This window comes from Anarhichas minor, unplaced genomic scaffold (genome assembly GCF_050575085.1).
Source record: "Anarhichas minor isolate MPS153535 unplaced genomic scaffold, ASM5057508v1 ptg000121l, whole genome shotgun sequence".
Classification (NCBI taxonomy): domain Eukaryota; kingdom Metazoa; phylum Chordata; class Actinopteri; order Perciformes; family Anarhichadidae; genus Anarhichas; species Anarhichas minor.
In genome coordinates this window covers 69,577-93,984 of record NW_027466567.1, presented here as the reverse complement: position 1 = coordinate 93,984, position 24,408 = coordinate 69,577, and the positions used below count along the sequence as shown (strand labels likewise).

At 41.6% G+C, this 24,408-nt stretch overlaps 1 protein-coding gene and 1 pseudogene across 1 annotated transcript; one reads left to right on the top strand and one right to left on the bottom strand.

Moving 5' to 3' along the window:
- Positions 1 to 12,771: 12,771 nt before the first annotated feature.
- LOC142940937 (ADP-ribosylhydrolase ARH1-like) lies at positions 12,772 to 19,863 on the top strand (annotated as a pseudogene).
- Positions 19,864 to 20,723: 860 nt separating this feature from the next.
- Positions 20,724 to 23,808, bottom strand: LOC142940925 (ataxin-2-like protein). Its single transcript, XM_076083127.1, has 9 exons — positions 23,803 to 23,808; positions 23,500 to 23,634; positions 22,575 to 22,638; positions 22,196 to 22,374; positions 21,926 to 22,064; positions 21,627 to 21,736; positions 21,232 to 21,411; positions 21,071 to 21,130; positions 20,724 to 20,870 (listed from the first exon to the last, which is right to left on the bottom strand). Exons 1-9 carry the CDS (start codon positions 23,806 to 23,808, stop codon positions 20,724 to 20,726), a joined length of 1,020 nt encoding a protein of 339 aa, XP_075939242.1.
- Between the last annotated feature and the right edge of the window lie 600 nt (positions 23,809 to 24,408).

The window sequence follows — 24,408 nt, the reverse complement described above, 5'->3', positions numbered from 1 at the left end:
TTATTGACCTGCTTCTTCACCAGAGTGTCTGTACTTTCTCGCCTCACAGGTTCCTGTGTATCCGGGTTATACCTGGACCAGGTCTTGCCTCCTGTCGTGGTTCTGTTATACATTGAATGTGTTGTAATTCAGTTATCCTGTTCTACACTTGACATCATTGCACTTCTGTCCATCCTGGGAGAGGGATCCCTCCTCTGTTGCTCTCCCACAGGTCTCTCCCTCTTTTCTCCCCGTGAAAGGGTTTTTTTGGGGGAGTTTTTCCTGTTCCGATGTGAGGGTCCCGGGACAAGAGGATGTCAAATGTGTACAGATTGTAAAGCCCTCTGAGGCTAATTTGTAATTTGAGACAAAAATAAATAATATACAAAAATAAATTGAATTGAATTGAACACACACACACAACACACCACACCACACCACACCACACACACACACACACACACACACACACACACACAATATGGAAAATATGGAATCACCCAGTAATATGTGTAAAATATGATATCTGCAGTAAATATATGCTTTTCCTGCACGTCCTCTCCGCCTGTCTGCACGTCTCAGCTGGCTGGGACGCTGGAGAATCTGCCCCAAAGAGGCGGATCTATGAAGCAGTTTAGCCAATGATACTTTAATGCTGATTAAAGATATAAATGAGTGACATACAATTTAGCCAATCAGCGTCCTCCAATAGATTCCGAAGCTGCACGTTCTCGTCAGGAGAAGTCTCTACAGGCACTATTTTAACGACATGACAATGGCGAGCGAGAGCACTTCCCCCTAAGTGACAAGTGTAAGCGTCAGCAGGTGCAGAATTTACATGAAGAGATCGAATGCATGCCCACATAGCCCTCTCCCCACACACACACATACACAAGCAATCATACATCGAGACTGACGAAGTGCATGCTGACACACTTGCACATCCTGCACTCTCACATGCCCCCCCCCCCGCCCTCCCTCCCCCCCTCCCTGATGATTGGAAAGTGGGTCAAGGACAACTTTCTACGAGGGCAATGACAAAAAATGAAATCTGCCATGAGAGACTGACTCTGGCTGCAGCACAGAAGAAGTGCCCAGAGTACGTATGATGTATAATCCGAGGAGGCAAAGATGTGATAATAAATAGCCAGGGGCTGGATGATTGGGAGGAAACTTCTAGAGCAGACAATGAGTTCTGTCCGTGATGCACTTAGAAACGTACTCAATGAGGCTTGATGAATCGAACATGCTGCCCCATCTAATGAACTCTTCAGAGTTAATCGAGTGTGTCCGTTATAATTTGGTTGATAAATAACATCACTGATATTATATTGGTAATCAGTTCACTGCTCCCATCGGTTGCAGTAAACAACAGTACTTTTGAAAGTAGTTCCATGTTTAGTGTTTGTGTATTTCTTAGTGCTGCCACAAATACTTTTTTTCCCTGAAGATTCTCTGCAGCACAACAAATCAGTTCACGTGAAGCAAAACCTGGACCTCGAAGGAGGAATATTCACACGATTCTCTCTCTCTCTCTCTCTCTCTCTCTCTCTCCAGCAAACTACATCTACATTTTGCACAGAAAAGCAGCAAAGTAAATACTCCTCCTTGATATTCTCATCTCTCTGAGTGATTGTGATTCAGACCGTCAAGCAGCACATCCTCCCGTCTCCAACGCATCATCTCGCACTGCAACACTCTCAGCAGCTCTGATGACATTGCACCGGAGAGCTCGGCTGGCAATAGAGCCGGGCCCTGTTCACTCCACCCGTCCTCTAATAATACTCGTCCCCAGAGGCAAGGCAAGTTTATTTGTATAGCACATTTCAACAAGGTAATTCAAAGTGCTTCACATAAAACCATTAAAAGCATCAAAACATAAGGCAAAAGAAAAGGAGATTTAAAAACAATTAAGAACATTCATTAAAACATTACAAAACAGTGTAAGAAATAAAATACAGTAGTAAAATGCAGAAATGCAGGAAATTGATTAATATATGAATTGAATGTGGTTCAATTAAAGGCAGCAAACAGAAAAGTCTTCAATCTTGATTTAAAGGAGCTGAGGGTCTCAGCAGACCTGCAGCTTTCTGGGACTTTGTTCCAGATATGTGGAGCAGAAACACTGAACGCTGCTTCTCCATGTTTAGTTCTGACTCTGGGAACAGAAAGTAGACCGGTCCCAGACGACCTAAGGGGTCGGGATGGTTCATAAGGTAGCAGCAGATCAGAGATGTATTTTGGCCCTAAACCATTCAGTGCTTTGTAAACCAGCAGCAGGATTTTAAAGTCAATTCTTTGTTTGACAGGAAGCCAGTGCAAAGACCTCAGAACTGGAGTGATGTGATCCACCCTCCTGGTCTTAGTGAGGACTCGAGCTGCAGCGTTCTGAATCAGCTGCAGCTTTCTGACAGACTTTTTACAGAGACCTGTAAACACACCGTTACAGTAGTCCAGTCTGCTGAAGATAAATGCATGGACAAGTTTATCCAAATCCTGTTGAGACATAAGTCCTCTAATCCTTGATATACTTTAGAATTGAAGCCATCTACAAGCTCATTGACTGAGATGCAAGAGAGGGCTGGTGTGGAGGAGAACTTCTGAATAAATAGTTCACTGGTGTTTTCAGAGATGTAACGCTTCGTCACAACCTTGGTTTGGACATTTGTGCGCAAGGAGACTGCACTCTCAAAGAAAACACAGAAATGATCAGAGAGTGCAACATCAGTCACAGCGACCTTGGAAATGTTTACACCTTTGGTGATGATTAGGTCCAGAGTGTGCCCCCTGTTGTGTGTGGATCCTGTCACATGCTGAGTCAGATCATAGTTATCAAGGACACCACATAGTTCTATAGACCCTCTGTCCTGGGGATTATCAACATGGATATTAAAATCGCCAACAATAACAACACAGTCAAAATCAATACAGATTATAGACAGCAGTTCAGTAAACTCATCAAAGAAGGTTGCACAGTATTTAGGCGGTCTGTAAATGTTTAGGAATAAAGCTTGAGTGGAATTCAGAGCCACATATTCAAAAGAACTAAAATGACCAAAGGACATCTGCTTGCATTGAAGAGAATCATTAAATAAAATAGCAACTCCACCTCCTTTCTTCTGCGCTCTTGTTTCACTCATGAAACTGAAGCTGTGAGGTGTTGATTCAATAACAACAGCTGCACTGTTATCTTGATTTAACCATGTTTCAGTTAAAAACAAAATGTCCAGTTTGTGCCGAACAATAAAATCATTGATTAAAAATGTTTTTCCTGACAGAGACCTGACATTTAATAAAGCTAAGTTTAACTGTGACAGCCGTAAGGTTACAAAGTTGATGGACACAGTCCCAGTATCAGCTTTGTCTAGCTAGCATCTCACCAAGTTAGCCTGAGTGAAGACCCTGCTAACTGTGAATTATGTCAGATGTAAAAACTAAATCTCAATGGACACAATGCCAATGTCGATCTAGTCTCTCACCAAGTTTGCCTGAGCAGCAGCACTCTGCTCACTGTGATAGCCGTAATGTTACAACATCAGTGGACCTAATGCTAATGTCGATCTAGTCGAACTTGCATCTCATCAAGTTAGCCTGAGCAGGACACTCTGCTCACTGTGAAGGGCGGGCCGACAGCGTATATTCTACGCTCTCGTTAGCACGCCACCCGATTAGCTAGAGCGGAAGCGCTCTGCCAACCGTGGAAAACGAACAACGGTTATAGAAAACAATGTTAATCGATCTCACCGATTGCTGTCTTCACGACTTAGGTGGCCCTTATCAGACTGGTGATGACCGATGATAGGGGCGTCCACCGGTCCGGGGCTCGATGTCCGAACGGCGAACACACCGCTCCCTCCGAAGAGGGACAGCTTGTCGCAGCCCTTGGAGGGCGAGAAATCCGCAACTCCGACCGGTGGTCACAAGGCTACAGCGACAAGCTCTAATATGTCTTGATCGTAGACACATCTTTGTTTATGCTACCATGGTAGCTAACCTGCGTAGCGAGAAGATGAAAAAGGACTGAATTCAGGATGACACCGGAACTTATAGACGACGGGGGTCATCCGAGGTCACAGGTGACTTTGTTGGTATAAATATTCGACCTGCGCACGCGCGAGACGGAAGATATCCAGTGTGAAGCACTGCCTCTGGCGGTCAGTAAGGATGAAATAGAACCTCATTGTCAATAACGTTTCGAAGGAAAGTATTTTCTCCCGGATGTCGTTTATTTTTGATGTATCACAAATACATTTAATATAAGTCTGCGTAGAGAGGAGGTGGAGGCGGATGGATGAGTCAAATATGGGACTTTTCACCCAGGAGACCACTTGTCTGTGTTTTACTTTTACTAAACTTAACCAAGAAGTTTTGTTACCTGAACCTAAACGTAACTAAGAATACCGTTTTTAAAACTGCAAAAGCGCAACGTTGATACATAATGTTGACATATTTTTGGTTCAGAAACGTCAAGATTCAACGTATCCGTGGGTTGCAGAAATGTACAATTCCAATATTTCAGTCTGGCGGCTGGGTTGCACTAGTGCGCCACATTTGTATCATTCTGCCGATGAAAATAGTCCCCAACAAATGCACCATTTCCTCCTGTTTGAGTAATGTTTGCTAAAAACTACAGTGACCAGCTGCTGCAGGAAGTTAAAGTCTTTTTTACTCACTAAATATGAGTCCAGACAAGAAAGTCAAGGAAGTTGTAGATGGGTGTCGCAGAGGAAAAAGCACAGGTGTAAAAAAGAAGAATTCATTTTAGATTTAGGGTCAAAACATCTGCTGTGTAAAGATGTATTTTATTTAAGTGTCAATGATATTTGGACCTAATGTTTTTATTCAATAATGGGAAGTTTTGTTTTTGTGTTTGCATTGCGATATTTAAAGCTACTACAATGAACTTTCATTCGTGTTGATTCTGTCTCCCCCTGTGGACTAAAGTGGTAGTGTTTCTGAACCTTTAGAAAACATCTCATTTTACTGCAGCAGGGTCTGACAGTCTGACCCTCTCAGTCCTGGTTCTGGTTCTCCCGTGCCTCCCTTCCCTCCAGACGGTCCAGCCATACATCCTGGGTCGCCAGCAGCGTGGTGTCGGTGTTGGCTCCCAGAGAGGAGAAGCTCTGCTCCTGGAGGAGGAGGAGACGCTGCTGCTGCTACCGGGAGCTGAGCTCTCCTCCTCCCTCCGGAGCTCCAGATCTGGGTCTGTCCAGGTCTGTTGGCAGCTCACAGAACCAGCTCCGTCTGTGATCAGAGCCTCATTCATAGCAACATGTTGCGTCATCAGAAACTCATAATACCCGGCGTCCAAACAAACCACAGTTGTAATGCGGCTGCTAAAGAGGATCATGCGCTTAATCACAATCATAAGTTGTGTGTCAGCGATGACATAAGGCCTCTCTGTTAGTGAGCATGTTGTTGGCTACAGAGCGACTGACTGTTGGAAGGTGGACGTTAATAAGTAATGAGCGTCACACTGATACCTGCGTGTCTGGCCACACCTGTTCAGCAGCACACAGGACCTAATGAAGCGTGACGCATTCAGCGGAGGGACTTTGTTCACCGGGTTTACGGGAAAAAGTTAGAATTTTAGATAAAAAGTGATGATGAATACAGAAAAAACAAAGCAGGATCAAAACATCCACACAATTCTCTCCAATGCATCACATGTATTATGTAAGACTACCTGAGGCCTTTTTCATTGTGAAATGCATTCAGTTTGCTCACATGCAAAAAAAAAAAAAGAAGAAAAGCCGATTATGCATTTCTGGCTCAACTTCACCGAATTCCAAAGGTGCTTATATGCTATCTATAGAGAAGAGAAAAAGTCTGAAGAGGCAAATAAACAGCAACAACCTTATTGTTAGACCAACAAAGAACATTTAAAGGTATTATTAGCCAGAAGAAACGATTAGAAAACTAATCAGCTTTTTCTTTTTCTACATTGATGAATCACTTTCCAAGCGAAGAATCTGAATATTACCTCGTTTCAGCTTCTCAACTGTGAGGATTTGCTGCTTTTCTTTGTTGTAGTTGATATTAAACTGAATTTTTTTGGGCTTTGGCTTGTTGATCGGAGACCCTGGACTCTGGTAAACTGTGAGAGACTTTCACGTCACCTGAGCAGAACTATTTAGAAAAACTAATTCCAATGATTGCATATGATGTGTGATATTAAAAGGGAATGATCATTGTTTACATCGTTATTCTATTTTATTGAAAAATCATTATGGTGGGATGTTTATTGGGGTTTGAAGAACAAACTATACGAAAAAGTAAAATACTCGCCTGTGCACGTCATATGTGTAGTGCTTTTATTGTGAAAGGTAAGAGGGTGGATCTGGTCTGCGCTGCATTTGTCAAGGTTAAAAAGAGTAATAAAGTTTGTAAAATAAAATTGATGTCGCTTTTTCGCTGCCAAATAATGGTGTTCAATAGTATTATAATTAAAAAACTCCTGCAGTGTTTAAAGGCTTTACATCTGTAGAATATGATGTCGAACAGGGAATCTCTGCAGCAAGACAAATGACATGTAAAATGGTATTTTTGACATTTTACAAATGGTGCGCCTGCTGTGAACTGCAGGCGGCCATATTGTGATTTTTAGTGGATCTTCAGGACAGCCCTGTACTGTCATTGATTAAATAGTATCTGGTAATAAATATTACATTAGAGATGACATGAAACCAGTCTGTGATACTGTCTCTGTCATCTTCCATGAGTCGTGTCTGTTTTAAGGGATGTCCTTAAAATCACTGCATCACACTGACATCTAGTGGTCAAAACGTCGCATTGCAGCAGAAGAGCTGTTCTCAATGAGAGCGCCGTGCATTAAATACTTTTGATATATTATGATGAACTTTCTGTGTGTGTGTGTGTGTGTGTGTGTGTGTGTCTGTGTGTCTGTGTGTGTGTGTGTGTGTGTGTGTGTGTGTAATCTCCTGACAGAAAATAAATTTGAAGAGGCTTTGAGGAAATGTTTTAAAACATCTGCTTGTCTGGTATTATTAATAATATTGCTGCTATAAAAGGTTTGGTGGAAAGACGAGTCTTTAAGTTATTAAATGCGTTACAGTTTATTCAAAAAGGTGAAAACTACAGATCAAAATAAACAATTTATATTTAACACACTTTGACAACACAGGCAAATCAAACAAGTCTTCAGTTTCAAGTGATACGTACGCGTGGACAGAAGTCTCGTTTTGTTTCCGTTCGGTTGGCGATGAGGTCGAGGTTAAGATTCAAATCTAGTGAAGAGAAGCTACAGAATCACAGGGACACATGTACCTCTAACCCGACAGCACAGACTCTTTATTTAATATCCAAGAATGTACATTATTATATGTACATTATTACACATCACCCTGGACATGAGCAGGCAAACAGAGGACATGAGATCAAAACAAAGACGTTTGATCCTCTTGAGAAAACTATTCTGACAGCAGAAGAAAGTCTGTTAATAAAAAGCAACTGTGAAACACAGGCTGAGCTCAAAAGGCTTAAATCTGACAGTAGAAAGTCTCCTGAACGTCAAGTTCTATTCCACAACAGCGTGAAAGCATTTTGTAATATTTCAATTCCTTGAAATATAAATATGGTGCTGCTGCACATGATGTTGTGGTTAAAGTTACGAAAATCTGTGACATCTGCTTTTTGTCACCTGATGGCTGAAAAACAACTGGAACCAAACAAATCGAGTGTTTTTGTGACTATTTTTGGGCATAAAGTCAACGTGACTAAAGCTGGGAATCAAATGTTTGTTTCTAAAACTCATGACTTTGTATCACCAACGTTTCAACCTAAACATTCATTTACATTTTAAATAAAAGGCAAAATATGAGAACAATACTGCAAAATTTGTTCAAATTTAAGTTAATTTATTATATTATTATTATAAAAAAGGAAATACAATAGAAATGTTCACTGTTAGCTCTCCTGTTGATTTCAACACTGATCGGTTGTTTAGATAACAGACAGACAGACAGATAATAGATAATAGACAGACAGATAATAGACAGACAGACAGATAATAGACAGACAGATAATAGATAATAGACAGACAGATAATAGACAGACAGACAGATAATAGACAGACAGATAATAGATAATAGACAGACAGATAATAGACAGACAGATAATAGATAATAGACAGACAGATAATAGACAGACAGATAATAGATAATAGACAGACAGATAATAGATAATAGACAGACAGATAATAGACAGACAGATAATAGATAATAGACAGACAGATAATAGACAGACAGACAGATAACAGATAATAGACAGACAGATAATAGACAGACAGACAGATAATAGACAGACAGACAATAGATAATAGACAGACAGATAATAGACAGACAGACAGATAATAGACAGACAGACAATAGATAATAGACAGACAGATAATAGATAATAGACAGACAGATAATAGATAATAGACAGACAGATAATAGACAGACAGATAATAGATAATAGACAGACAGATAATAGACAGACAGATAATAGATAATAGACAGACAGATAATAGATAATAGACAGACAGATAATAGACAGACAGATAATAGATAATAGACAGACAGATAATAGACAGACAGATAATAGATAATAGACAGACAGATAATAGACAGACAGATAATAGATAATAGACAGACAGATAATAGATAATAGACAGACAGATAATAGACAGACAGATAATAGATAATAGACAGACAGATAATAGACAGACAGACAGATAATAGACAGACAGATAATAGACAGACAGACAGATAATAGACAGACAGATAATAGATAATAGACAGACAGATAATAGATAATAGACAGACAGATAATAGACAGACAGACAGATAATAGACAGACAGATAATAGACAGACAGATAATAGATAATAGACAGACAGATAATAGACAGACAGATAATAGATAATAGACAGACAGATAATAGATAATAGACAGACAGATAATAGACAGACAGATAATAGATAATAGACAGACAGATAATAGACAGACAGATAATAGACAGACAGACAGATAATAGACAGACAGATAATAGATAATAGACAGACAGATAATAGACAGACAGACAGATAATAGACAGACAGATAATAGACAGACAGACAGATAATAGACAGACAGACAATAGATAATAGACAGACAGATAATAGACAGACAGATAATAGATAATAGACAGACAGATAATAGACAGACAGACAATAGATAATAGACAGACAGATAATAGACAGACAGATAATAGATAATAGACAGACAGATAATAGACAGACAGACAGATAATAGGCAGACAGACAATAGATAATAGACAGACAGATAATAGACAGACAGACAGATAATAGGCAGACAGACAATAGATAATAGACAGACAGATAATAGAAAGACAGACAGATAATAAACCGACAGATAATAGATAATAGACAGACAGATAATAGACAGACAGACAGATAATAGACAGACAGATAATAGATAATAGAAAGACAGACAGATAATAGACAGACAGACAGATAATAGATAATAGACAGACAGATAATAGACCGACAGATAATAGATAATAGACAGACAGATAATAGACAGACAGACAGATAATAGACCGACAGACAATAGATAATAGACAGACAGATAATAGACAGACAGACAGATAATAGACAGACAGACAATAGATAATAGACAGACAGATAATAGAAAGACAGACAGATAATAAACCGACAGATAATAGATAATAGACAGACAGATAATAGATAATAGACAGACAGATAATAGATAATAGAAAGACAGACAGATAATAGACAGACAGATAATAGATAATAGACAGACAGATAATAGACCGACAGATAATAGATAATAGACAGACAGATAATAGACCGACAGATAATAGATAATAGACAGACAGATAATAGATAATAGAAAGACAGACAGATAATAGACAGACAGACAGATAATAGAAAGACAGATAATAGACAGACAGACAGATAATAGACAGACAGATAATAGATAATAGACAGACAGATAATAGATAATAGAAAGACAGACAGATAATAGAAAGACAGATAATAGACAGACAGACAGATAATAGATAATAGACAGACAGACAGATAATAGACAGACAGACAGATAGATACACTGAACCCCCGGCTCCCCGGGCGCCTATCATTGGCAGCCCACTGCTCCCTATATGCAGGGATGGGTCAAATGCAGAAGTCAAATTTTGTGTATGTGTATATGTATATGACAATAAAATCCTAACGACCATAAATACTGCGTACTATGGTCTTTGTTTTGGTCTCTCATGAGAAAGCGCAGAGCGTTCATGGCGGATGAGCTTCCAAAAATGAGAATTTTGCATGCCTTTGCTTGGTTTATGCTGGCCTGCTTCACTCAATCGAAGTCAAATCAGTTTTAGAGACTGTAAAACCTGTTGTGCTATGACTGTGGCTATGCCATTGACATTTTTAGGCATTATTTCAAGTAATATTTTAGACACAAGTGCTTTTTTTCAGGCGAACCTGAAACTTTTGTGCTGATACACATATTAGCACATCTCACAAGTGTTACCTGTATTATACAATCAAAAAATTATTAAAATAGACCTTGTAGTTGCAGAAATACACTCTCTTTGGTATGGGTATGCAATTTTCGAGCAGAGGCCTAAAAATAGGGCTAGTGTTCAAGAGGTTACTTCCTTCCTTAAAACTGTCTGTCTGTCTGACTCACTCAGTCCATATAACTATCTCTCCTCTTCTACTCTGTTAGTCTTTCTCTTCCGTTTCTTGGATGGACCAGGCAGAGGATCGTCTTCAGGAACTTTAGTGTGTTCGATTGAACTAGTTTCAGTTTCCTTGTTGATGTCGGTGCTGCTTTCAGCAGACTCATCACACCATCTGACTTTTTTGCAGCTCCTCTCCTCTTCTACTCTGTTAGTCTTTCTCTTCCGTTTCTTGGATGGACCAGGCAGAGGATCGACTTCAGGAACTTTAGCGTGTTCGATTGAACTAGTTTCAGTTTCCTTGTTGATGTCGGTGTCGCTTTCAGCAGACTCATCACACCATCTGACTTTTTTGCAGCTCCTCTCCTCTTCTACTCTGTTAGTCTTTCTCTTCCGTTTCTTGGATGGACCAGGCAGAGGATCGACTTCAGGAACTTTAGTGTGTTCGATTGGACTAGTTTCAGTTTCCTTGTTGAAGTCGGTGCTGCTTTCAGCAGACTCATCACACCGTCTGCTTTTTTTGCAGCTCCTCTCCTCTTCTACTCTGTTAGTCTTTCTCTTCCGTTTCTTGGATGGACCAGGCAGAGGATCGTCTTCAGGAACTTTAGCGTGTTCGATTGGACTAGTTTCAGTTTCCTTGTTGAAGTCGGTGCTGCTTTCAGCAGACTCATCACACCGTCTGCTTATTTCCCTGCTCATCTCCTCTACTGATGTGATAGTCATTCTCTTCCGTTTCTTGGATGGACCAGGCAGAGGATCGTCTTCAGGAACTTTAGTGTGTTCGATTGAACTAGTTTCAGTTTCCTTGTTGAAGTCGGTGCTGCTTTCAGCAGACTCATCACACCGTCTGCTTTTTTTGCAGCTCCTCTCCTCTTCTACTGTGTTAGTCTTTCTCTTCCGTTTCTTGGATGGACCAGGCAGAGGATCGTCTTCAGGAACTTTAGTGTGTTCGATTGAACTAGTTTCAGTTTCCTTGTTGAAGTCGGTGCTGCTTTCAGCAGACTCATCACACCGTCTGCTTTTTTTGCAGCTCCTCTCCTCTTCTACTCTGTTAGTCTTTCTCTTCCGTTTCTTGGATGGACCAGGCAGAGGATCGTCTTCAGGAACTTTAGCGTGTTCGATTGGACTAGTTTCAGTTTCCTCGTCGAAGTCGGTGTCGCTTTCAGCAAACTCATCCCACCGTCTGCTTTCTTCCCATTTATTGGATGGACCAGCCACTTCCGCATATTCATTATTGTTATCAAGATTGCGATTGTAAGCGTTGTCATCTACATTGTCGTTGTTGATGCCGTCATTGTTGTCAATGTTGACAATATTATTCATGTTGTCATTGTAATCATATTCGTTGGCTGGGTCCCTTTGATCGCGTTGGAGTTCATCGATCACAATTAGTTCTTCGGCCGTAAACCTCCACCAGCTATAAACCAAATAGATGGGGGTGTGATCCGGTATTCCATCATTGTTGACAAATTCCACCAAGCCCTGGATTCCAACATAATGTCGATCTCCTGTTGCAGTAGGAGGAAAGATGAATCCGGGGTAGTGAAGGTCAATAAGTATGACATGATTATCATTTCTTCTATAACGTACATATACATTTACGTTTTGAGATCCGTCTCCTGTTTCGTCCATTTCAACTACTGGTCTGTACTACTACTACTAGATAGATAGATATAAACTTTATTCAACCCCAGGGGGAAATTAGATGACACAAATATACTGCCACAAATATACAGTTTGTCTCCTAACAAAAATGTGTTCGGAGTATTGTATTGTATTGTATTGTATTGTATTCGTAGGTTTATGCTCTTAGATGCTTGTTTGAGGAAATGACATGCACTTATTACTTCTGGTGACTAGTTCTCTCGAAAACCGATGTTGAATACACTTGTAAGTTACTTTGGATAAAAGCGTCTGCTCAGTGACTGTAATGTAATGTAATGTAAATGTGGGCTTTGAGTGCTGAGCTATGCTGACCTGTGCTTTGATCTGTGACGTCACAGATCAAAGCCCACCCATGCCGTTCTAGAACGACATGGGTGTAGTATCTTGGATACTTCCGGTTCAACGAACGATACAAACAAAGATGGACGCCCACCGCGCCCTATGAGACAAACTGGTATCATTCATTTTACTTAGACACGTACATGTCAGTAGAAACAGAGTAGTACATGGTGTCAGAATAGCTTGCTTTTCACTTCGACCTGACGACGGAAGATGGAGAACACAGGCGTCCCCACGCCACGGGTGGATTGGGATTCATCTAACCTGCCCGACGCATGGAGAAAGTTTCGCCAGCATGTGGAGCTAATGTTCTCCGGCCCGCTGAGCGCTAAAGAGGAGGAAGAAAAGTGCAGCTATCTACTCCTGTGGGTCGGTGAAAAAGGCAGAGATGTATATAATACATGGACCCTCACGGCAGATGAGAGGAAGGTACTCCAAATGTACTATGCGAAGTTTGAAGCATTTGTAACGCCCAAAGCTAACCCCATTTTCGCGCGATATAAATTTGACGAAAAGATACAGAAGGATTGTGAACATTTGGACCAGTTTGTGACTGAGCTAAAGCTGCTAGTAAAAGACTGCAACTACCCTAACGGTGATGAGATGATTAGAGACAGGATCGTTTTCGGCACAAACTCTCCAAGAGTCCGGGAAAAACTACTCAGTCACGGTCCAGATCTCACGCTCGAGAAAGCGATCGACATTGCAGCTCACACGAGCTGTCACAGCAGCAGCTAAAGACTATGGGTTGCCCCGCCGCTAATACAGCTAGCCAGTCTGTTCATGCAGTTAGCAGGAAGAGAACACGGTCGCACGGAGCAATGCCCCGCAAAAGGACGTCAGTGTAACAAATGCAAAAAGCCCAACCACTTTGCTAATATGTGAAGGACAAAAACACAGTAGCAGCCATGAAAATACAAGCCCGAGAAAGTCCATGCTGTTTCAGAAAGCACGGAACAGGCACCAGTGGATCTGTATGTGAGGAATTTAAGTTTTAAAGCGCTCCTAGCGATGGATATTATGTGTTACAATATGTTTACTTGTAGAAGGTTTAAACTAAAGGGAGAGTTACTGAATTTGTTGTGCACTGTGAGAGAAACCAGAGATTTTATGACACCGCCATTAAGTCAGAGAGAGGGGGATGTTGCTGGAGACTTTCTGAGCACAGCCTTCAAGAAGGGGGGTGAATTGGTCAAGGAAGTGGCCGACTGAAGGCCGAAGGGTTCAGCCAATCACTGAGCTGATCGATGGGCTAAGGAATGTGTAATATGAGACATTTCAGAGACTTTGGAGAGACAAAGAAACTGAATCCCCGGAGATAATCAGACCTCATCTGGACCATGAGGCGGACACACCAGTCTGTCGTGTGGTGCGGATGGGGCCTCTATTTCATGAAATATTACTATTGATAGTTAATTCAGTTTGTAAGTGAACTTTGTGTAGTACATTAAATATTGTTTTTAATTTTGAACCGGATCCAGCTCATTTTTCTGATGCGCAGTAAGAAGCTCGCAGCAGAAAAGTACCTGCGGCCTGCAGGCTCTCACATCCTTTGTTTTAAACCTCAACATGTACATTGACACCATGCAATGGACCGGTGAGACTTCCACTGACCACAGCATGGAGACTTCCTGCAGCAAGTGCAACATTTGACTGAAAGTATTCTCAAATCAAGCCAGAGAGTAACGTAATGTCTAAGATGACTCGTTGACATGTCGATGTTTGAACGTTACATAAATGGTCAGAAAAGGATGTCTTCATGCATGTGTGTGTGTGTGTTTATATATCATTTATTTGTTGTAATATTATTTTGAAGTGTTCACTTAGCACAGTGTTTTTTATTTGCATTATGATCAATAGAAACAGATAACGCTGGTGATGTTACTGGTGTTTTTCTACAAATCAAATATAAACATTTAAATGTGCAACACCGCTTCAGTTGAAATTACTCAGACAGAAGAAATGATCTTGATAAAAACTCATAAAACATCTTCTCCTCAGTACTGTTACAGTGAAAATTGGACTGTTAAAAAGAGCATCTACATTTGCAATTTTCTGGTTTTATAGTTTCCCTGGAGTGGCTTAGTTTCCTTATGGCTCAGTGGCATACATACATTTGTTTGTTCTCTTTTGTCCCATTAGCTCGGCTACAGTGGAGCACTATAAAGCAGCCGTGTTGCTAAGTGGTGTTGGTGATGCTCTGGGATACAGGAACCAGCTCTGGGAGTACAATGAGTCGGGACCAGCTATTCATCAGGTCAGTGCAGGACCAATATGAAAGGAGGGGCTAAGGTTGTGATAAAACTAAAGCACTACTGAAGGTGGTGTTACCCTAAAATGTCTGCCCTTGCCCTTTCTCTCCTTGCAGGAGCTCAAAGAGCTTGGTGGTCTGAAGAACATCAAGGCCGAGCTCCCTGACTGGCCGGTGAGCGACGACACAGTTCAGCATCTGGCACCGGCTGAAGGACTGGCCACTGGTGAGGTTAAAAGGACATTGAAACTATTTTCTCTATCCAGTTTCTGTCCCTCCGTTGCTATTTTCATTTCAAACGAGCATTTTATTGGATTTGATAATCGGTGTTCTGTTGAGCCCTCACTGGGACACACACACCACACCCTCCTCATAACTAAAGGTCTAATCTAATTTCCAGTCTTGCCTTGATTTGCTGCTCTATTACGGCTCTGCACAAGTGAAATGAAAATGGTAGAAATTCAACTTGACCTTTGCTGTGATAAGGCAAACAGCCATTCTTGGTAGCAGGCCCCTTTCATCTTTAAAAAGTTAATAAGGACAACATTTTGCAGTTTGAACAAGTTGGCTCTGCGTTGTCTCCCTCGTAGGAAAGGCGGGGGAGGAACTCATGCATGAGGTGGCTGCTCGATATGTGGAGGGTATGAAAGACATGGATGGGAGGAAACCAGGGCCTTCAAGCATTTTGGGTGACACAAAGTTAATTTTATAATCATATCTCATTTATTTGTAGTCATGGCAGAGATCGGACTTACTCTCATTTGCCCTTAAAGGAGTCTCCCAGCTGAAGCCTGGAGAGGAAGGGGGCTACAGAGTGCCCTAGAATCCAGAGGGGACGGGCTGTGGAGCAGCCATGAGGTCCATGTGCATTGGTCTCAGGTAGGACGGTTGTCCCATCACGTACCCAGCACATACGTCTCTAGTACCCATTTTTTAGGTGTTCTTGTATACGAAAAACTATCTACACCTGTGATTATTGTGGCCAAAAGAATTAACGATAAAAACATTATTGCAATATCCTGAAATATAATCATAATAATGCTGTCAGTGAAATTCATATTTCACTTTGTTTATTGAGCGTCTATTTCTTGGCGAATGAGTTACACTCTAAATACAATATGAGTGTAGGGAGGTGGAGAGAGAGTCTGTAACCATAACTGTTCGTATAAAATAAATTAAGAGGCGCTCGATTATTTACACAATATTATCATGTGTATTATTAATATGTCCATTTATAAATGTCTAGTGTATATATTGCAACATGTGGGACAATAGTAAACAGCTCAGATCCCTGTCACTGTTTACAATTTTTAATAAAATTATTTTTTAATCACTTAAGTTTATTTGATTTGATCGTTTTAATCAAAACTGGAGTAGAACCGTGAGAGCATTTTAGGCTTTTTCCCATGCATATTCTTTTATTATTTATATTATTGTTATTTTTGATGTGCTATTAAATTATTCAATCAATCAAAATCCTTAGAATATAAATACAATAACAGTCTTATCCTTATGCATTCCAGTTTCAATGTTCTCTCCTCCATGGTTATTATTTTTTAATTGTCAATTATATTGCGGTATTGCCTTCTCGAGCAGGTAGAGGGCAACTTGATGACTAAGCGAGGGAAAAGGAGATACGTTCAATTCATATCTTTTAAATGGCAGCTGATCCAGCAAATCTAAGCACCTCTCTGTTGTCTTTGGACTTTCATTTGTCTCCTGAAATCTGTAGGGTTTAGTTTTAGTTTGGGACATACTTGATATTTGTAGTAATATGCAAGGACATTTTATTCATGAAGCAAATTTATTAATAAGTAAACTCAGTGTGTGTTACATCAAAAGGCACATGTAAAACACCCTTCCACCCAAAAAAAGCAAAGAACCCGGATTCACCTCTCAGACACAGACAGTAACTACAGTTGTATGTTTGGGGTTAGGGAGCATTACAGCAGCCCTCCTTGGTAGTTGGTAACATGAACTACATTTACTATGACTTGTTTCGACATACTATACTATGTCGAAACAAGTTTCTTAAAAGAAATGGCTTGATATATAAATCCTCCCAATTATTGATTTGTTTTTAAAGTGAGAGAGTTACTGACATGACTTTCAAAGTTAAGGTCAGAGTCCAAAATAACTCCTGACTTACTGTCTCTGAAATACGATGAGTAAGTGTGAATACATTTCCTCACTCTGGTTTTTGGGATCTACAATGATCTGATGATTATTTTCAATCGATTGATCTTCTGATTATTTGATCTATTAATTAAGTGTAGGGAAAAATGTCCATCCCAGTTTCCCAGATCAAAAACAAGCTCATCTTTAGGTTGGAGAATCTGAGAGTGTTTGACATTGTTGCTCAAAACGTGATTTAAACAATTAATCAGTCAACAAAATAGTTGCGATTAATATAATAATATAATGTAGATCAACTAAGCAATGATTCCACTAATCGTTTAAGCTCTAAACTCGTCACATTTGGTTGTAAAGAGGAATTAATCCGGAATTGGATGGTAGTCACCAGCTTTTAAATTGTTCAATTTAAATTGCAGAAAGAGAAAGAAATATTCAGGCAGGTTCTGGAAAAGGTTAGGATGATAAAGCAAAATGAAATGTCAGTGGAGTAGCATTATTAAAAATGCATAGTGCAACTTGGTTTGGTCACCCAAGGACACAAAGAAAACGTGACATTAAACATTTCAAACACATTTACAGTTGAGGCACACAGCTGCTGCTTTTATCCAAAGTAATTTATAATAAATGCAGCAGTGGAATATGTGCACAGTCTTTGATCACTAAGCAGAAAATAACATAAACAGAGTTCCAGGGTGAAAGCGTGAGCCAGAACCAGTAAAAACAACAACAATGTGGAGTCAATTAAAGCATGAAAAGAGGTAATTACTGTAAACAGAAGTTTTTAATCCCGACAGAATACTAACACAGAAAACGTATTTATCTTCTATATGATGGACCTCATTAGGTTTATGGTGGAACCTTCAGCTACATATATCATAATAACATAATAAAAGCCGATAAGGACGTAAATACTTTTTCCCCATCAGGTATCCGAAGCCTGACCAGCTGTTGTCGCTGGTGGCTGTTGCAGTAGAGACGGGCAGGATGACCCATCCTCACCCCACTGGTTTCCTGGGAGCCGTAGCATCGGCCCTTTTCACGGCATACGCGGTCCAGCGCAGGCCAATAACTGCCTGGGGTCTAGGCCTGTTGAACGAGGCCTGTCCAATAGCAAAGAGCTTTGTTCAGGGTCGAGGCTACGCCGTGGAGGAGGCCGAGAGAGACCGGGACTACTTCTGTGCCAAGTGGCAGTGGTATGACCTGCTGAAATCAGGCTTTGTTATGTTGTCATGCTGTAGTCAGATCTCCTACATCAGCAAACTTCTATTAACCTGTTACAGTCTCAATTTCACTGGTTTGGTTTAGTTCAACCGCACAGAACTCATTTTTATTATAAAATATTGCTCCTGAAGACAATATAAAATTCATACATATGTTTCTTACTTTTCGTTTTAAAATAATGTGTGTGTGTGTGTGTGTGTGTGTGTGTGTGTGTGTGTGTGGAGAGATATCTATCTATCTATCTACTGTATCTGTCCAGTGGATTCGTCCCTTGAACAGCCGTATGGATCTGTGGGCTTGACCTGGCATTACTTTCACGCTTGCCGGTAAACCGTGTGTAGTAGGCAGATTCGGCAGCACCCCCACACACACGGAGGTCATCAGCTCCCTCTTGTGGAGAATTATCGGCAAAGATTCTTTTCAAGGCTGACTTCATGTTTACAAACGAAAGGTTTGGACATGCGGTAAGCGCTAATTGTTTGTCTTTAACATTAAGTCCTGCAGTATCAAGTAGCTTGAAAGCTGACAGCATCTGGAAGCTCCATCTTGAACTTACGTATTCTGTTTTACCGGCACTCAAACTCGACAATGTAATCGACCATGGAGACGCCATTTTCTCTTGTGATCCGGTCAAACTCTGTGTACGCCTCGTACTGGCGATCCGTTTCCTCTTTCAAAAACACAGCGTCCAATTTCGTGAGAAGTACATTCATTCCTTCATCGTCGTTCAAATCCACTGCTGCAATTTCTAGTGCACTATCCCTCGCTCTTCCCGTCAGCGATAAAGCGACCGCCAAGGCCTGCTTCTTCTCCTCGAGGTCCGTCACCAGCCTCCAAATTTCAACTTCATTTTTCCAGCTCTCGTAGGACTTCTTCTCGTCAAACGGCGGCGGAACTTTGTAATTGCCAGCAACCATCCTCTGCTACCATGTTAATGCAATAACTCCAGCGACAACTGTACATGTTTAAGACTTTACTTAATACGTATGCACGACATTAACAACAATGGTTACACGTCTTCCGTTCCTCTAGAACTAACTGCCTTACACGCATGCGCACTCGTTAACTCAGTACTTAACACCGGGACCGCAGCGCCGAGCAGCTCTACGCCCTGTCGCACTGAGAAGGCCGCCACACACACACTGCGTCCCAGCATCTTACACTGAGGGGAAACTAGGCCACACGGCCTGTGGTACATCGATCTAGAGAGCTCTAGAGAGCTGTCGCTGAGCCACAAAGTGTGGCGTCATACTGGCCTGAAGGGAAAGCAGAGTGCCCCACTAACCCAAAGAAGAGTCATTTCTGCAACGAGGACCGTGTGCCTCACCAGGCTGGTGTATTAAGACGGTTCCCTCTAGTGACCATTTTAAATTAACATGCGAGTGGAACAAATTCAAGCTAATGAGAATCCAAAAAATCCCCCTCTGAGGTAATTACTTAATTTCGTCAGCGTGACTGTCACAACCCGGCTCCTAGGCTATGACAAATACGGCAAAGACACAACAGATGATGGTTATGTAAAGTGTTTATTTTAACCAAATAAAGAAATGGTTAACTTTATGAAGTGTGTCAGTCAGTAACATCAGTAATGTCAACGTGGATGCGTGTGTGATAAAGTGTGCGTGTTGTCAGCAGAACCAAACATAACCGGCAGCGATCACTCCCCGTATACCAGAGCAACACTGGAGCAGCTTTATGCTCCAGGACCAGGTGCTCTGCAGTCAATCAGCCACCACTGCTGTTAGAGGCAGGGCCGCCACAGTGACATAATAGCAAATGTTTAACGAGCTCTTGTTGTGTAATGAAAAATAAATGTGTCTCATTATGGATGTTAACCGCTTCATGCAGTGCAAAGCAAAACGAACACTCAAACAAGTACAATTAATGATACAATAAATTAAAACAAAGCTTTGAAGTTAAGTTGAAAACTTTATTTTTTTGGCCATTGTTGTTTTAATATTTTTTTTGTCTTGTCCATTTTATTTTTTTTATTAATTATATTTCCCTAGAGGAGAGAAGAAGCAAAGGGGTGTTTTCTACTACTGGGTCGAGTTTCTTTTCAAAAAAAGTGAAATGATTTGCTAAAAATCCCCTCTCCTTTCATGCTGTATCCGTGAGAATCCCACGACAGTCTGTCTCCCGTGTGTGTCGTGGTACAAGGCTAAAAACACACTGCTGGAAGATGGTGTCTGCTGCCGTCTTTCATCCGTATATTTTCCTCTCCGACTCGTCCGCCCAGCAAGGTGCCTCATGTCTCTGAAATGGGAAGAAGTTGGAGAGAAGAGGAGGATGGCAGCAGGGGTCGGCCATCATTGGCATTAAAAAGGTCCTCGGCGACACCGAGGTTTGTTACTGATGAATGTTGCAGCAGAAGAACACGCTGCTGCGAGACTTTCTGTACGATCCTTTCAGTTTGTTTTTCATGAGTCGCGTTCAGTTTGGGCCAGCAGGCGGCGGGGATGTTGGGGGCTCATTCCTAAGAAGAGTTTGGGAGGTGGGGAGGAGGGTAGATGGGGTTTAGTTTCCTTGCTGATGGAAGGGAGCAGGGTGTGCTTGTACCTGCATTGCTGTGAGGGAAACAGAAAACACTATAAATGCTACACTTCAAGCCACAGACAGCATCAAGGGACGGCTTTTGCTTTCACGTCTCGTACCTTGTGGATGTCCTATGTAAAAGTGTTGGTGTGCTCCTTGCTGTGGTCCATGCTGGGGATGCTGGGGCACTGAGCCGGGGCCCTGCTGAGGAGGCGGCTGCAACATCACTAACTGGGGCTGACCGTGGCCCCCCCGAGTGGTGGGGACCCGACATGGCTCCCTGTACATGGGCCTGGAGGAGAGGGGGGGCAGCAGATTGACAAACCAAGTTTAAGATACAACTTTCTTTTCATTTCACACATGCTCTCATTTGCAGTGATGGCTGTATCATACCTGTGCTATCTGTCCAAGGGGGTACGCTTGTGGGATACCCTGGTGGCTGTGGATGCTGTAGCCTTGAATGGGGTAAGAGGCTTGTGGAGACGTGTGGCCCGGCGGCATGTTGGGTGGGGTGGGTGCTGACAGGGGACCTGAGTGGTACAAGGACTGGGGCTGAGGGCCTGACTGGGCATTCTGAAAGGAGAGATCACAAAGTCAAGAGATAATTGAGTAATCTCAATAACCGGGACCCACCACCTCCCCAAATGATTTCATGTGACGAGTATAATTTTGGCCCAGGCTTGTCCGCCTGTTACAATGCAATTCATCTAGAAATCTAGACTCTGAATTGGGACGCATCATAAGTGTTTCGGTATATTTGGGGAATTCCATGCAGTCCTGTATCTCACCTGTCCAGGGCTCGGTGCAGCGTGCTGGGGAGGGGGCTGGTTGCCTGTCGGGGTGATGGAGGGCTGGGGCTGATGAACTGCACCCGAGTGGTGGGCAAAGGACTGTTGAGCTGCACAAAAAAAGAAGAAAATTATGCTTTATACTGTTGTTTTACTATCAATAGAATGCAAGACTCTTAATAGAAGTACAGACATGACTCATCGTGATAAAGTATTTAGCAGTACAACCTTAAATTCAGAATATTGGAGCGCTCTCTACATTAGAGTGCATAGAGATATTTTGTTTTGGGTCCACTCACCGTAGATGCCCTGTGGTCCCTGAGATCCGTCTCCCTGTGTAGAGAACTGGGGGCCTCCTGGGGGTCCCATGGCTTGTGGGTGGGGACCCCCACCTTGACCTATCATCCTAGCTCCACCTTGCAGCATGGAGTACATCGGCTGAAGAGGGAGAAGAAGAGCTTAAAGTGACTTGAAAAACAGTTGTTTATTTTAATGCTACTGCAAACACTCTGCTTCACATGGATTTAAACCCTGAATTAAATAAAGGGGTCAGAGGGCAGACTTCCTACCTGTCCAGGGTAGGGTGTCATGGCCTGGATGACCTGCTGCTGGCTGTACTGCTGAGGGTTGTACTGGAGGTAGGACTGAGGGTAGGGGGACGCTACCAGCGGGGCCCCAGCTGCTGACGCAGCTTGCATCATGGGCGGTGCTGAAGAACCGTGGTCAGAACGCTGCGCCACTACTTGGCCTGGAGGACGCAAAGCATCATCAAGACGACAGAAACGTGAAGGATAAACATTACAGCTTCTTACGCTTTGTTCAGCAAATGTCACTGCACTGTTGTACCACAGGTTATAGATATCTGGCTTTGACAAGAGCCGACAGGACATTCATCTTAGAAAGCAGTTTGTGAAAATGTAAATTAAGAATTAAAAACGCTGCTTTTACCTTTGGTCCTGGGGTATTTTCCCTGGCTGACTGTAGACATGGTGTACTGGTACATTGGTGGGGGCTGAAATACAGAAATGATTCAATTCAGTTCAGTGTTAATTTGTATAGCCCAATATGACAATACATACAAAGCCCTCTGTCCTCAGACCCTTGCATTGGATAAGGAACAACTTCCCCCAAAAAGCTATTTAACTAGTAAGAAAAGGAAGCTACCTAAAACCTCATTTATAGGAGCAGGCAGCTGGTCAAAATAGGACAAAAGCGCTTCACAAGCACCAAGATGGGAGGGTGGATTAATGGCTAATTTAATATTTGACTACTGGGCATCAAATACTGAGTTGGCAATATAAGGATGAGTTGGACCGGTGTGAATTGGAAAGCTTTGGCTTGCTCTCCTAAACTATTTGCTAGCTCAGTGGTTTTGTCAACCCTGAAGACATCCGCAACACTTCAAGCTGTTTAACTTCAGTCTATTTGACCGGTTATGCAACAACCATCTAATTCTAACATCTAAACTCGACTCTGCCGACACGCTTTGGAATATCAAAAGGTATCGTATCATTCAGAGGCTTGCTTTAGGAAGACACAGTTGCCAGGCTGGAAAGTCTGAAGGCAACTTTTTCTGCCATCTCCAGGTTTGCACAACATTCCTTCACTTGCCCACTGAGGACGTGTCACATATTTTAGAGATAAACTATATAAATACATCCGTAGATTCTACATTTTTATATTATTTTTGACTTTTTATAGACAAAGTAATCAGCATAATCAAAATGAATCGATGACGGAAATAAATGTTTTTTGTAGCTCAAACTAAATTATCAGGAATTTTAATTATACTGTTGCGCTACAGATTTGTTGAGTTTCCATGTCTTAAAACAACACAAGCATTAAATATGTAACCGTTGATTTGCTCACGTACCTGCACAGAGTGGATCTGTGACACATAGGAGAGGTAGGGGGTGTTGTACAGTGGACCCTGTCCGCCGGGGTGCTGAAGGACCACTGGGCTTGGAGGAGTTGGCCGAGGACGGGTGGGCGCAGTGTTGGGCTTCGTCTGTACGACAACAGAACCAGAGGTAAATTAAATCTGCACGTCACTCAGCCAATCACAGGGGACTCAACATTTCATTAGAGACGCACCAATTCAGATTATTTAAAAGTCTGACCTGACGATTCCTTTGGACAATAATTGACAGTAAGGGTCCAGACTAACTTTTTTTACCACCATTCTGAAAACTTATTACAACCCTTCCGAAGTGTGAACTGTCAACAATTCTGTTATCCTTTTAGTTTGTTATCTGTCGTGGTTACTTGTATTAAAAAAACACAATTAAAATGATGTGTGTGTGTGTGTGTGTGTGTGTGTGTGTGTGTTTGTGTGTGAGAGAGTGTGAATGTGTCGACATAAAAATAAAATAAATTAGAGACATGAGACTGATCGGCCGATCAGCTGAAAACCGTAAGCGGTGCATCTCTATCATTTATTATTCGATATAGGAACACTTCCTAAATATGTATCCATAAGTGAGACAACAGCAAAGTGCCAATAAGTCTTTGAGTCTAAAATATGAGCTGCAGTAAGTATTTATCATTATTTACATATACATCCTTAATAGTTCAGTTCACCAAAATAACAAAACCAACAACATATTTTCTCACTTTCCTTTTGTGTTATCGCTCCATGCAGATAGTTTTGGTTTCATCTGTGCAGATGTTGTGTCTCTAAACCGTGCTCAGTCTTCTATTTCGGTGTGTTTGGGGCGACTCCATTTTGGATCCGGTCAAACTATCCTCTGGTGTATTCAGAGTGGCCAGACTGTCAGGTTTG

Coding starts and splice junctions, on each gene's coding strand:
- LOC142940925 (XM_076083127.1), bottom strand. Junction 22,065..22,195: donor TGACACCCTACCCTGGACAG/GTAGGAAGTCTG, acceptor CTCCCTCTTCAG/CCGATGTACTCCATGCTGCA. Junction 21,131..21,231: donor CCCTTGGACAGATAGCACAG/GTATGATACAGC, acceptor CCTCTCCTCCAG/GCCCATGTACAGGGAGCCAT.